Raw genomic sequence first — 15,945 nt, 5'->3', positions numbered from 1 at the left:
TCACTGTGTTAACCAAATCAACCATTTGAGGGGGGACTGAAAGGAAGCACACTTGTTCCAAGAGTAATTGTTTCTCTCCCTTTTTTCCCCCCTTCCCAAAAAGTGGAGCACTCCTTCACCGTTAAACACTGGAACTGGTACAAATGGATAGAACTTGCAATGGGGGCGGCACGGTAGCACAGTGGTTAGCACTGCTGCTTCACAGCTCCAGGGACCCGGGTTCGATTCCCGGCTTGGGTCACTGTCTGTGTGGAGTTTGCACATTCTCCTTGTGTCTGCGTGGGTTTCCTCCGGGTGCTCCGGTTTCCTCCCACAGTCCAAAGATGTGCGGGTTAGGTTGATTGGCCATGCTAAAATTGCCCCTTAGTGTCTTGAGATGGGTAGGTTAGAGGGATTAGTGGGTAAATATGTAGGGATATGGAAGTAGGGCCTGGGTGGGATTGTGGTCGGTGTAGACTCGATGGGCCAAATGGCCTCTTTCTACACTGTAGGGTTTCTATGATTCTATGATTCATTTTAGTTTAACTATTGTGAAACTGGAACTTTGAATATCTTCAGTGATCCAGCCTCCACTGCTCTCTCTTTGGAAGAGAATTCCAAAGATGAACAACTCTCTAAGAGAATAAATAATTCCTCCTCTCAATCTTAAATGGGAGAACCCTTATTTTTAAGCTTTGCTCCTAGTTCTGGATTCCTCCACAAGGGGAAACATCCTCTCACAGCTACCCCGCAGAATCTTGCGTGTACCAATAAAATAACCTCTCATTCTTCTAAATTCCAATGAGTATAGGCCCAATGTATTCAATCTTTCCCCAAAGACCATTCCTTTTTCCCAGGAATCAGCCTAGTCAGCCTTCTCTGAACTGCTCCAAATGCAAGTATATCCCTCCTTAAGGAGACCAAAACTGTACACAGTACTGTGGGTGCAATCTTACCAATGCCCTGTACTGTTGTAGCAGGACATCCTTACATTTATACTCCATTCCCCTTACCATAAAGGTCAACATTCCATTTGCCTTCCTAATTAATTGTTGTACCAGCATGTTAATTGTTTTGTGATTCATGTATAAGGACACCCTCATTACCACAACATTCTGTAGTCTCTCCGTTTAAATAATTGCTTTTCTATTCTTCGATAGTGGACAACCTCGCATTTTCTCACCTCTCTATATTCCTCTGCAGATGCTCTGTATCCTCCTTGCAGTTTGCTTTCCTACTTATCTTTGTGTCATCAGCAAATTTGGCTATGATAGCGCTGGTCCCTTCACTGAAGTCATTAATATAGATAGTAAATAGTTGAGGCCCCAGCACTAATCCCTGTGACACGCCACTGGTTACACTTTGCCAAGCTGAAAACTACCCTGACTCTCTGTTTCCTGTTATTCCATTAATCCTCTATCCATACTAATATATGACCCACAATACATCAGCTCTTAACTTGTATTTATAACGTTTTATAGAGTCATAGAGGTTTACAGCATGGAAACAGGCCCTTCGGCCCAACTTGTCCATGCAGCCCTTTTTTTTAAAAACCCCTAAATTAATCCCAATTGCCCGCATTTGGCCCATGTCCCTCTATACCCATCATACCCATGTAACTATCTAAATGCTTTTTAAAAGATAAAATTGTACCCGCCTCTACTACTACCTCGGGCAGCTTGTTCCAGACACTCACCACCCTCTGAGTGAAAAAATTGCCCCTCTGGACACTTTTGTATCTCTCCCCTCTTACCTTAAACCTATGCCGTCTAGTTTTAGACTCCCCTACCATTGGGAAAAGATATTGACTATCGACCTTGTCTGTGCCCCTCATTATTTTATAGATCTCTATAAGGTCACCCCTCAGCCTCCTACGCTCCAGAGAAAAAAAATCCCAGTCTATTCAGCCTCTCCTTTTAACTCAATCCATCAAGTCCCGGTAGCATCCTAGTAAATCTTTTCTGCACTCTTTCTAGTTTAATAATATCCTTTCTATAATAGGGTGACCAGAATTGCACACAGTATTCCAAGTGTGGCCTTACCAATGTCTTGTACAACTTTAACAAGACATTCCAACTTTTGTATTCAATGTTCTGACCGATGAAGCCAAGCATGCTGAATGCCTTCTTCACCACTCTGTCCACGTTGTAACTTAACAATGCCTTTTGAGATGCCTCTTTTGAAGTTTATTGGGGCTGTTTTTTTCCCCTACGTTTAATGTGCTATGTACATGCAGGTTGTTGTTATTTTTGAACGGTAATTTGGAACCATCTTGGAACAAATTGGGAAAAGCTCTAAATGAGTAGTGGTCGTGTTTTTCTTGCTCAACATTTCCCTGTTCTTCCTCTTTCCCCATGGCGAACCTGTTTAAATGACCTTCATGTAAACTAGTTGAAACTGGAACTACCAAAGAGAATTTTCAAGTTAGAATATCAGATAAGGCTAGAATTGAGGGAGAGGTGGAAGCTTTTGATTCGAGTGAGCAGTTACATAGGATGAAATTCAAGACATTAAGGAATTCTAGCAAAACTGGAGTCAGTGGAAATCGGGGGAAATTCTCGGCTGATTGGAGTCATACCTGGCACAAAGAAAGATGGTTGTGATCGTTGGAGGTCAATCATCTCAGTCCCAGGACATCACTCCAGCAATTCCCTAGGGGGAGTGTCCTAGGCCCAACAATCTTCAACTGCTTCATCAATGACCTTCCTTCCATCATAAGGTCAGAAGTGGGGATGTTCACTGATGATTGCACAATGTTTAGCACCATCCGTGATTCCTCAGATACTGAAGCAGTCCATGTCCAATATCGAGGCTTGGACTGATAAGTGGCAAATAACGTTCATGTCACACGAGCGCCTGGCAATTACCATCTCCAACAAGAGAGGATTAAGCCATTTCCCCATGACGTTCAATGGCATTGCCATCACTGAATCCCCCAGGTAACATCCTGAGGAGTTACCAATGACTGGAAACTGAACTGAACTAGCCATATAAATACTGTCGTCAAAAGAGCAGGTCAGACGCTGGCAATCCTGCATTGAGTAACTCACTCCCTGACTCCTGAAAGCCTGTCCACCATCTATGAGACGCAAGTCAGGAGTGTGATAGAGTATTCTCCACTTGCCTGGATGAATGCAACTCCAACAACACTCAAGAAGCTCGACACCGTCCAGGACAAAGCAGCCAGCTTGATTTGCACCCCATTCACCAAAGTAATCATTCACTCTCTCCAACACTGACATAGTGACAGCAGTATATACCATCTACAGGATTACTGAAGCAACTCACTAAGCTTCCTTAGGCAGCACATTCTAAAACCCACCACATCTACCATCTGGGAGGACAAGGACAGCAGATACCTGGAAACACCATCACCTGGAAGTTCCCCTCCAAGCCACACACCATCCTGACTCGGAAATATATCGCCATCCCTTCACTGTCGCTGGGCCAAAATCCTGAAACTCTCTTCCTAACAGCACTGTGGGTGTACCTATACCTCAGAGACTTCAGTGTTTCAAGAAAGCAGCTCGCCACCACCTTCCCAAGGGCAATGAGGGATGGGAAATAAATAATAAAAACAGATTGGGATTAGGGTTTTTAATGTGAAAATGACTTGGTAATCTTAATGGGAATGGTTGAGGAATAAATGTTGGCTAAGACATCGGAAGACCTTCCCTGTTTCTCTGGGAGTATTGGCATCAGATCTTTAAAATCCAGCTAATGGCAGAAGGGTCATCTCAGCTGAAAGACGGCGCCTCAAATGTCAGCCTAAATTTTGCATTCGAGCCTCGCGAACATGTAATCTTCCAATTTGGAAGGAAAAGTGCTAAACTGAGCTGCGACCAGAGGTACGGGGTAAGCAGAGCGGAGCGTCCAGGACAAAGTGAGGAGAAAGTTCTGCAGATCTGCTACCTGTACATTTCCGGGTATCTTGGGGTCCACATTGAGGGGTGTGTTGAATGCATTACAAATTAACTTTAATGACACACAACTTTTAATCCCCGATGTCCTCTCCACTCCTCACTTGGTGCACAGCTTATTTAATCAAAATGGACATCCCTTAGCCCCCATGCTGTTCAGTAATGAACTTCCATTCTGAAAGCTAGGGCCGACTGGATTTATTCCTCATTTAGTCTAATTAGATTTTGCTGCATTGTTCAGGTTCACAGAATCACCGAATGTTTACAGCACAGAAGGAAGTCTTTTGGCGTAGTGTCTGCACTGGCTCTCAAAGAACAATTTATCTAATTATGTAACTTTAGTTATAAAGATTTTTATCTTTTCTTCTTCCTAAGTTCACTTAAAGTGAAACAGCACAATATTCTTGAAGCTTGTAAAAAAAAACTTCATGGCTGAACAGTTGATTTAAAAAAAAATTCTTTTACTTTAATTGCTTTCTTAAAGAAATGCAACCAGGGGATTGCTGTGGCCCATGTTAATTCTGCTCTGAATTAGATCAAAGGCCACTGTTGCGAGGTAACAATCATAGCCGTGGCACCAAGAGGTTGAGTGGATTTGGGGGAGGGGGGGGGGGTGATTATGCTGCATGAAGGGACTGTGGAGTCTGAGGCATAGAACATCGAACATTACAGCGCAGTACAGGCCCTTTGGCCCTCGATGTTGCGCCGACCAGTGGTACCAATCTAAAGCCCCTCTAATCTACACTATTCCAATATCATCCATATGTTTATCCAATAACCACTTGAACGCTCTCAACGTTGATGAGTCCACCACTGCTGCAGGCAGGGCATTCCACGCCCTTACCACTCTCTGAGTAAAGAACCTACCTCTAACATCTGTCCTATATCTCTCACCCCTCAATTTAAAGCTATGTCCCCTCGTGCTAGCCAACACCATCCGAGGAAAAAGGCTCTCACTATCCACCCTATCTAATCCTCTGATCATCTTGCATGCCTCTATTAAGTCACCTCTTAACCTTCTTCTCTCTAACGAAAACAACCTCAAGTCCCTCAGCCTTTCCTCATAAGACCTTCCCACCATACCAGGCAACATCCTGGTAAATCTCCTCTGCACCCTTTCCAACACTTCCACATCTTTCCTATAATACGGCGACCAGAACTGTACGCAATACTCCAAATGCGGCCGCACCAGAGTTTTGTACAGTTGCAGCATGACCTCCTGGCTCCGAAACTCAATCCCTCTACCAATAAAAGCTAACACACCGTACGCCTTCTTAACAACCTTATCAACCTGGGTGCCAACTTTCAGGGATCTATGCACATGGACACCCAGGTCCCTCTGTTCATCCACACTACCAAGTATCTTACCATTAGCCCAGTACTCTGTGTTCCTGTTACTCCTTCCAAAGTGAATCACCTCACACTTTTCCACATTAAACTCCATTTGCCACCTCTCAGCCCAGCTTTGCAGCTTATCAATGTCCCTCTGTAACCTGCCACTTCCCTCCGCACTGTCTACAACTCCACCGACTTTAGTGTCATCCGCAAATTTACTAATCCATCCTTCCACGCCCTCATCCAAGTCATTAATAAAAATGACAAACAGCAGTGGCCCCAAAACAGATCCTTGCGGTACACCACTAGTAACTGAACTCCAGGATGAATATTTCCCATCAACCACCACCCTTTGTTTTCTTACAGCTAGCCAATTCCTGATCCAAACCACTAAATCACCCTCAATCCCATGTGTCCGTATTTTCTGCAAAAGCTTACCATGGGGAACCTTATCAAATGCTTTGCTGAAATCCATATACACCACATCAACCGCTTTACCCTCATCCACCTCTTTGGTCACCTTCTCAAAGAACTCAATAAGGTTTGTGAGGCACGACCTACCCTTCACAAAACCGTGCTGACTATCCCTAATCAAATTATTCCTTTCCAGGTGATTATAAATCCTATCTCTGATAATCCTTTCCAAAACTTTGCCCACAGCAGAAGTTGTGATAAGATGACACTCCCTACTCACCTGTTGCCGTCTGGCAGTGCCTCCGCTGGCACCTTGGATCCTTCGTGATCGTGAAATCTGTCCCTTCAGGACCATTTCCATAATGTTAGCTTACAATAACCCCCTCCCCCCATCCACTCAACCACACCAACTAACATAGGCATGATCAGGGATTTCTGTTTCAATTCCTGCTTGCATTATTTTGACTTAATCATAATCTCTTGCATGTGTTGTTGAGTTATAATAGAATTGAACCCCTAAATGCTGTTTCTAAACTGATCGAGGGTGGGGGGGGGGATTAAAAGTTACATTTGTTTTGTAAAAGCAAAGGAAGTCTTAGAACGTAGGTATACAAGAAAATGTTGCAGCAGCAGACCATCATTCAGAAATATCATGATTGATCTTCTACATCAACTCCACCTTCCTTCTTTATCCTCACTTGGTGCACAGCTCATCTAATCAAAGTGGACACCCCTTACCTCACACGCTATTCAGTAACGAACTTCCGCTCTGAGGTTGACTGGATTTATTCTTCATTTGTTCTCATTAGATTTTGCTGCAGTTTTACAGAATCACGGAATGTCTTTCCATTCCCTTTTGTGTCCTAAATCTGAGACTCACGACCCTCTGTGAAGAAATTTCTCATCTCGTGCCTAAACGACAGAACCCCCAATGATGAGACTATAATCCTGGTTCCAGGCTCCCCAACCTGGGGAAAATGCCTCTGTGTCTGTCCTGTCAAGCCCGCTAAGAATTATATATATTTCCGTCAGCTCACAGTCATAGAGATTTACAGCACATAAAGAGGTGCATTGTCTGTGCCAGCTATCAAAGCACCTATCTATTCTAATCCCATTTTCCAGCACTTGGTCTGTAGTCTTGCATGCTGTGGCATTTCAAGTGCTCATCTAAATGTTTCTGAAATGTTGTAAGGGTTCCACCTTTACCACTCTTTCAGGCAGTGAGTTCCAGATACATACCACCCTCTGGGTGAAAATGATTTTCCTCAAATCCCCTCTCAATCTCCTGCCCCTTGCCTTAAATCTGTGCCCCTGGTTATTGACTCCTCTACTAAAGGGAAAGGTTTCTTCCTATCTACCCAATCAATCAATGTCCCTCATAATTTTGTACAGCTTGATCAGATCCTCCCTCAGCTCTTTCTGCTCTAAGGAAAACAACCCCAGTTTAACCAGCCTCTCTCGCATTCTCTTATTTCACCTCTCATTCTTAGTGAATATGAATCCATTCAATATTCAATACTCCCTCATAGGATGGCTCTCTCATCCCAGGAGCCATTCCTGCATTTAGATAGCGCAGTGTCCCAAAGTGCTTTACAACCAATTAAGTGCTTTTGTAGTGCGATCACAGTTCCATCTGAAACATAGCAGCCCGCGCACGCACTGCCAATTCCCACAAACAGGGATGTCAATCGTGGTCGGATGTTTTCTCGCGATGTTAGTTGAGAGGTAAATGCTTGCCACATCACAGTGGAGAACGCTTCGGTTTGTCAAAATTGCGCCACACCCTCCATATTGCATTGGAGTGTCAGCCTCGACTTCTGTACTCCTATCCTGGAGTAGGATTTGAAGCCACAACTTTCTGATCCGATGCAAGAGTGCACCAACTGACCCATGGCTGACGGTTGCATAATTTTGTAGACCGTTGAAGATTAAGATGCATGTTATTTACGTTGTCCTTGTTGTCAGTGTGGCCTAATCTGTATTATGCAGGTCTTGACCATTAATTCTGTCTTTCTTTCTAGGTTCTTCTCATCCTGTTTTTCCGAGTGTGGATCATGGCAGGCTCCATGCCCAACTTCTCAGAGCAGGACAATCCAGCTTCGTTCTCTCCTTACCTCCTCACTAGGTACAGTGTTATCAGAAGTTGCACCATCTTTAAGGCCCCGGCTTCTGTTAAAAATACACCTTTATGGTTATTTTCCTTCTCCCTCTCAATTAAACCAGGGAACTCAGTGCAGCAAGTTGGGCACTGTGTATTTATTGGTGGGTTGTAAGTTCTAATTTTGCCTCAGGCTGCTGTTTGTAATACATATAAATAATTTGGAGGAAAATGTAGGTGGTCTGATTAGTAAATTTGCAGATGATACAAACGTTGGGGGAGTGGCGGACAGTGAGAAGGATTGCCAGAGGATGCAGCAGGATATAAATTGGCTGGAGACCTGGGCTGAAAGATGGCGGATGGAATTTAACCCAGACAAATGTGAGGTGGTGCAATTTGGAAGGTCTACTGCAGAAAGAAAGTATACAGTAAATGGTAGAGCCCTTAGAAATGTTAGCATACAGAGGGATCTAGGTGTGCAGATCCACAGTTCCCTGAAGGTGGCAACTCCGGTGGACAAAGTGGTCAAGAAGGCGTATGGCATGCTGGCCTTCATTGATCGGAGCGTTGAGTAAAGGAATTGGAAAGTCACGTTGCAGCTGTATATGACTTTGGTTGGGCCGCATTTGGAGTATTGTGTACCATTCTGGTCACCACACTACCGGAAGGATGTTGATGCATTAGAAAAGGTGCAGAAGAGATTTACCAGGATGTTGCCTGGTTTGGAGCATATGGACTATGAAGAAAGGTTGAACAAACTTGGATTGTTTTCATTGGAGGATGAGGGGGGACCTGATTGAGGCTTACAAGAACTCATTCAGATTTTCCTTCCATTTAAGTTGGGTGGGTGGTTTAACAGGCATGAGATATTCCCTGCCCAGTTTTCCCCTATGCATTCTACTTCAGTGAGGCTTAACAGCCAAGATGGCAAAGACAAAAATCTACCTCCAGGTGTCAATTTGTTATTTTTTCCACCCTTTCTGTGTGCATCCATTTTCTCTGAACTCCATTTCCTCTTCATAAATGTTAAATTGCTGGTGACAATTCCAACAGGTTCAAATTTTTCTTTTGGGCTTCCATTGGAACATTGGGCTGAATGGTGTCCATCTGCGTTGTTTGTTTTCTATATTTCTATGTAGTTCTCTAGTTCTCCAGCCATGTGGACGATCTTGTGCATCAGCTGCGATAGCAAGTCCCAGCCAAGTGATTTGACTGCAGGTACAGCACAGCAACCTTTCTCCCCTTCATAACCCCATCGCCACAGCCATAAACGTTTGGGAAGAATCACTGGGTGGGTCTTGGGAGAAAGAATCTTAATGTTCCTTCACCCATGTATCATCTCAAGGAACTTCATCTCAGAGCTGAAGAACTGTAGTTTGAGGTGCAGACATTCTGACTGTGTCAGAGAGGGGAAGAGTTACCTGGCTCAGGAGGCAGCCACACCCCGTGGTTTAACTAGTGGTACAGTTCTGATTAGTGGTGATCAGATGTGACTGTGAGGTAGGCAAATCGAGGGACTGCAACTCCATTGCTGGAGGAGCCTCAGACTTTGTGCCAGTGCAGACATGATGGGCCAAACGGCCTCCTGTGTTGTATTGATTCTGTGATCTACCAGTACAACTAGTACAGGGCGGCACAGTGGCAGGGACCCGTGTTCGATTCCCGGCTTGGGTCACTGTCTGTGTGGAGTTTATATGTTCTCCCCGTGTCTGCGTGGGTTTCCTCCGGGATTCTCCGGTTTCCCCCCACAGGCCAAAAGACATGCTGGTTAAGTGCATTGACCATGCTAAAATTCTCCCTCAGTGTACCTGAACAGGTGCTGGAGTATGGCGACTAGGGGATTTTCACAGTAATTTCATTGCAGTGTTAATGTAAGCCCACTTGTGACACTAATAAATAAACTTTAAAAAAAAATTTAAACTTTAACTTTCCCCTCTGTGGAAGTAATCATATTCTTTTTAAGTTTGGAGAGTAATTTAGTTAAGTATGAAATGAGGTTCTCATATCTTGAACAAAGCAATAATGGATATGAGGGCTATTAGATTAAAAGATATGGTAGTTAGATATGCAACGGCAAGCATTTAAAGAATTAATTCAAAATTTTCAGCAATCTTGCATTTCCTTAAGGAATAAAAACCCCACAGGCAGAGTGGTCCAACCATCTAACGAGGGGAGTTAAAGATACAGACTGGAATTCTCCGATCTTGTATGTCCCACTGTCGCTGCCAGCGAGAACGGAGAATTTGGCGCTAAATCAAAGTGGAGAATTCCAGCCACAGAAAAGGTTGGAAAATTACAGTCAGTATTAGATTTAAAGTGGGGGCTTATAATGATGTTCGCAAAAATAGTAAGCCTGAGGATTGGGAGGAATTTAACATTCAGCAAAGGATGATCAAGATTCTGATGAAGACAGAAAAGAATCATAGAATCCCTACAGTGCAGAAGGAGGCCATTTGGCCCATCAAGTCTGTTCCGACCATAATCCCACCCAGGCCCTATCCTCATAACCCCATGCATTTACCCTAGCTAGTCCCCCTGACAATAAGGGGCAAGTGAGCATGGCCAATCCACCTAACCCGCACATCTTTGGAGTGTGGGAGGAAACTGGAGCACCCGGAGGAAACCCACGCAGACATGGGGAGAACATGCAAACTCCACACAGACAGTGACCCGAGGCCAGAATTGAACCCAGTCCCTGGCACTGCGAGGCTAACCACTGTGCTGCCCCAAATTAAATAAATAATAGATAAATTAACCAGAAATTAAAGCAGGTTATAAACATTTGTGTGTGTTTAAAAGCAATGAGATTAACAAACGTAAACATGGGCCCCTTACAGGCAGAGAGGAGAAATTATATTGGGAATTAAGGAAATGGTAGAGACGCTAAACAAATATTTTGCATCTGTCTTCACGGCAGAAGACACCAAAAACATTCCAGAAATAATCGCAGACCACAGGACTAGCGAGGAGGAATTGAGTTAAATTGGTATTAGTTTTTTAAAAAAAGGCACTGGAGAAATTAATGGAACTTAAATGTCAACAAATCTGGACCTGCATCTGAGGATTTTAAGAGGTGCCTGCAGAGATAGTGGAGGCATTAGTACTTAGCATCCAGCGTTCCCAGGATGAACCCTCCCTGTGGATTGAAAGGTAGCAAGCATAACCCTGTGATTCAAGAATGGAGAGAGAATCTAGGCTATAAAATGTTTTGATGCTAGGTCATGCATCTGAAATGTTAATTCTGTTTCTCTCTCCACAGATGCTGCCAGGCTTGCTGAGTGTTTCCAGCATTTTCTGTTTTTCTTTCAGATTTCCAGCACCTGTAGCATTTTGTTAGTGTTCAGGTTAGTTAGCCTGACATCAGGAGCAGGGAAAATACTAGAATCTATGAGAATGAAATTTCAATAAGTCAAACACAGATGACAAAAAATTCCACTTACGTCAAAGTTATCAAGCATTTCAGCCAGAGGAATATCAAAAGTCTTGCTTGCGATTAGCCAAAATTCTGTAGTTAGCCTGGTTTAGCCAAATTTTTGTTTGGCGCCAAAAAGAAAAATAATACCCTAACCCTTCACAAAAGAAGCTAAAGCAAGCTGGTTTCTTTGGCTGGGGTCATGTGACTGCACCGCCAATCAGAGTGAAGCGCTTGGACCTAAGCACGCTCAATTGTGAAATGCCGGACAGCCACCATTTCACATCACGATTTCTTTGTGAAGTGATGAACAAAGCATACAAGTATGGTGAGACTGTGGGAAAGTTAAAAGTGTTGTCGTTGGAGAGGAGATGAAGCAAGCGGAAAAGTGTAGCGTGAACTGGAAAATGGACATCACAAATGAGTGGAAGATTCCACCATTGAGTTTGTCAACCAAGGAACAGTCCAACAAACAGGCACTCTCTACAGCAAAGAAGAAATAAGAAGAATCACTTATCCTGATGTTGAAGTAGCTCTGCTAACGTCGTTCAAGGGAGCCGAGCAGAGAATGTGCCCATCCCAAGTTTGAAGGCAGGGTTACATTGAGATGCATTCCTGTGGCAAATTGGACTCCTTAGCTATCACAAAGCACTGCCTAACCCGAATTTCAAGGTGGTTCCCCGGGATTTGACCCCATCGAGAGTTTACTGTAATAAGGGTGAAAGTGGTGTATCTAAATTTGCTGACGATACAAAGTTAAGTGAGAAAGAAAGTTGTGAGGAGGACACAAAGAGGCAGCAACAGGACATAGACAGACTAAGTGAAGTAGCAAGAATATGGCAGATGGAGAACAATGTGAAGAAGTGTAAGTTACCCACTTTGGAGAGAAAAATAGAGAAACAAGATATTTTAAATGGTGAGAGACCGATGTTCAGAGAAACCTGAGTCTCCTTGTACATGAATTACAAACTTAGCTAGCAGGCATTTGGGAACACAAATGGTATGTCAGCCTTTGTTACAAAGGGATTGGAGTATAAGAGTAATGAGGCCTTGCTAGAATTATACAGGACTTTGGTGGGGCCACTCGTGGTGTACTGTGTGCAGTTTTGGTCTCCTTGTTGAAGGAAGGATATGTCTGCCTCAGAGTCAGTGCAGTGAAGATTGACTCGAATAATTACTGGGATGAGAGGCCTGTCCAATGAATAGTATTGAATGGCTACTTTAAAAAAAAAATCTGAGCAACACTGGCAAGACTAGCATTTAATCATAGAATCACAGAATCCCTACAGTGCAGAAGGAGGCCATTCGTCCCATCGAGTCTGCATTGATTCTCTGACAGAGTGTCTTATCCAGGCTCTCTTCACCGCCCTATCCCCATAACCCTACACATTTACCATGGTTAATCCACCTAACCTGCACATCTTTGGACTATGAGAGGAAACTCTAGCACCCAGAGGAATCCCACGTGGACACTGGGAGACCAGGCAAACTCCACATAAACAGTCACCTGAGGCCGGAATTGAACTCGGGGGGGGGGGGGGGGAGTGGCACTGTGAGGCAACAGTGCTAACCTCTGTGCCACCTTGCTGCCCATTTGTTGATCATTCCTAATTTCACTTGAGAAGGTGATGGTGAGCCGCCTTCTGGAACCAGTGCCATCCATGTGGGGTAGGTCAGCGACAGTGGAAGAACAGTGATGTTGTTGCAAGTCAAGATGGTGTGTGGCTTGGAAGGGGAAATTGAAGGTGATGGTGCTCCCATACGTCGGCTTGTCCTTCCAGGTGGTAGAGTTTGATAGTTTGGAAGGTGCTGGTGGAGGAGCCTTGGTGAGTTGTTGCAATGTTAAGGGCATGTGGCTCAGAGGTTGGTGTCTTGGTTAGTTTTAGATTGAGGTTAGTTGTTCCTCTGGGTTTGGTGAGCAGATTGCTTAAAACTGCAGTCCAATGATTTATCTGTTCTTTTGAAGATAGCAATTGCTGGGTTCGTTCTTTATAAAATCTTTGATGGTGGCACATGGAGAGTTAGAAAAAAACAGCAGATAGAGTTTGAAACTTGTAATTTGAATGGAGAGAGAGAGATCCCTACAGGGACCTTGCTTCTTCAGTGTCTCATTTGCTTCTGCTGGTCTGAAGAGGAAAAAAGTGCTTAAACACACAAAGGATTGGCTGGTTTGTCACATAACCCTCTCTGTCCAACTGCTCAGTGACCCAAATATGGTTATTCTATAGTGTATTCCAGGTGCGTGGCTGACATGATATCCAGACAAATTTCTTTCACAATTGAGAGTCCAATTGCCCAAGTAATTATGTCTAATGCTTGGTCTTCACCCAGTTGAGTGCTCAGGTGATTATGTGTATGCTTTGCTAATGGGATAGGAGATAGCCTCCATTCATACTCCTTCAAGGCCATTGTTCATGATGAAGCTTTGCAGACAGATTGTCTCCATTTCAATGGCTTTGGAACGTACAACAACACAAATGTGTAGCCATCTGGAACTTTTTTTAAGCCATTGGAATGTGGCTTTAGTTTTTCTTAATTCAGTTAGCGCTTTCTAGCCAATAAATTCAGAAAGTCATTCTTCATAACATCTTGAATGGCTTACTCCTGTTCCTATTTCTGATGTCCAAGACCAGCTGTAGTATCTGTGCCATCGCCTTTTGGCTAAGATCAAGTGTAGTCTGCGGATGCTGCACTTGGTTGAGGTCATTAGGTTGCATTTAAGCTTCATTTTCATATGAAGCAATTTTTAAAAGCGGCATCTCGGCCTTTTGGCTAAGATACAAATGAGATCAAGCCTTGGAGGAGGAAGACCTGCGCCTGCTCCAATCAGCTTGGCTCATGTAGATCAGGCCCAAGACAGGGTAGGGGTTGCATACCCTGTTTTGTCAGCTTGGATCGGAAATGTCTCAACTTGTTGAGACTCTGAATTGGACTTGATTTGATTGAATTGGAAAAGTATTAAAAAAATCTGTGCCATCGCCTCAGGTGAGCTCTTAACCAGCAATTAAACTTTGGAGCTTTCACCCCTGAATGCCCCTCCACTGAGCTCCTGTACGGTCTTGATTTATTCTGTTAAAATCTGATTCATTCTGTTAAAATATAGGTGACTTCTCTCTGAGTTGGCTATTAGTTAAATCCCAACTTCAAAGACCAGAGTATATAATCCAGGCGGACATAATCCAGTACTAAGGGATTTGATTTGATTTGATTTATTATTGTCACATGTATTAACATACAGTGAAAAGTATTGTTGTTTCTTGCGTGCTATACAGACAAAGCATACCATTCATAGAGAAGGAAATGAGAGAGTGAGAATGTAGTGTTACAGCCATAGCTAGGTTGTAGAGAAAGATCAACTTAATGCACGGTAAATCCATTCAAAAGTCTGACAGCAGCAGGGAAGAAGCTGTTCTTGAGTTGGTTGGTACGTGACCTCAGACTTTTGTATCTTTTTCCTGAAGGAAGAAGGTGGAAGAGAGAATGTCCGGGGTGCGTGGGGTCCTTAATTATGCTGGCTGCTTTGCTGAGGCAGCGGGAAGTGTAGACAGAGTCAATGGATGGGAGTCTGGTTTGCATGATGGATTGGGCTACATTCACGACCTTTTGTAGTTCCTTGTGGTCTTGGGCAGAGCAGAAGCCATATCAAGCTGTAGATGCAGCCAGAAAGAATGCTTTCTATGGTGCATCTGTAAAAGTTGGTGAGAGTCGTAGTTGACATGCCAAATTTCCTTAATCTTCTGAGAAAGTAGAGGCATTGGTGGGCTTTCTTAACTATAGTGTCGGCATGGGGGGGGGACCAGAACAGTTTGTTGGTGATCTGGCCACCTAAAAACGAAGCTCTCGACCCTTTCTACTTCGTCCCCGTTGATGTACACGGAGGCATGTTCTCTTTTACATGTCCTGAAGTCGATGACAATCTCCTTGTTGGAGTTACTGTCTTTTGGACCTCCTTTAACCAAGGCCCCTGCCTATCCTCTCAGCTGAATGTATGAGATTACTTGCCATGATTTAAAAGTGATGTGGAGATGCCGGCGTTGGACTGGGGTAAATACAGTAAGAAGTTTAACAACACCAGGTTGAAGAAGGGGCTTGGGGCTCCGAAAGCTTGTGTGGCTTTTGCTACCAAATAAACCTGTTGGACTTTAACCTGGTGTTGTTAAACTTCTTACGTGATTTAAAAGAACAGGGAGTCTCAAGGCATCCTGGCCAATACTTATCTCTTGAACAATATCACTGAAGCAGGTTATGTTGTTGTTTGTGGGATCTTACAAATAGGCTGCTTTGATTCCTACATTGCAACAGTGACTGCACATCTATCATACTTCCTTTGCTGTGAAATGCTCTGTGGTAAATGCAAGTTATTTCTTCCCGTGTGCGCTGCAGATTTCTTACATACTCCTACCTACTGACCTTCAACGCCTGGCTACTGTTGGCACCAATGACACTTTGCTACGACTGGCAAGTGGGGAGTATCCCGCTGGTGGAGTCTCTGTGGGACGTGCGGAATGTGGCAACTGCAGTGTTTGGCCTTAGCATGGTCCTGTTGACGTGGAACTGCCTACTGTCTGTACAGGTATGTGCAAAAGGCCTGAGGGCTCTGGTCAAGTAATTCTCAAGCTTCTTTTAATTGTGGCTTTCTTCCAGGGGCTCTTTTCACGTGAGGAAAACTATACCCGTCAGCATCTTCCATCCTCTTTGCTCATTCACAGGATGTGGGTGTCACTGGCAAGACCCGCAGTTAGAGTAAAATATCGATGAGTCGAATGCAAGTGGATCTAACTCCAAAT

At 43.9% G+C, this 15,945-nt stretch overlaps 1 protein-coding gene across 1 annotated transcript in view; it reads left to right on the top strand.

Annotated features, from left to right (window-relative positions):
* Positions 1-15,731, top strand: part of LOC144488072 (protein O-mannosyl-transferase TMTC1-like) — a gene marked incomplete at its 3' end in the record, with an annotated part of 92,873 nt that extends 77,142 nt beyond the window's left edge. Inside the window, exons 6-7 of the mRNA XM_078206096.1 lie at positions 7,670-7,773; positions 15,542-15,731. Of these exons, the coding sequence (XP_078062222.1) occupies positions 7,670-7,773; positions 15,542-15,731 (294 nt within the window). The remainder of the gene's footprint in view (positions 1-7,669; positions 7,774-15,541) is intronic.
* Positions 15,732-15,945: the final 214 nt, after the last annotated feature.

This window comes from Mustelus asterias, unplaced genomic scaffold (genome assembly GCF_964213995.1).
Source record: "Mustelus asterias unplaced genomic scaffold, sMusAst1.hap1.1 HAP1_SCAFFOLD_1272, whole genome shotgun sequence".
In the NCBI taxonomy this organism is placed as follows: Eukaryota; Metazoa; Chordata; class Chondrichthyes; order Carcharhiniformes; family Triakidae; genus Mustelus; species Mustelus asterias.
This window is presented reverse-complemented; position numbering and strand designations above follow the sequence as displayed.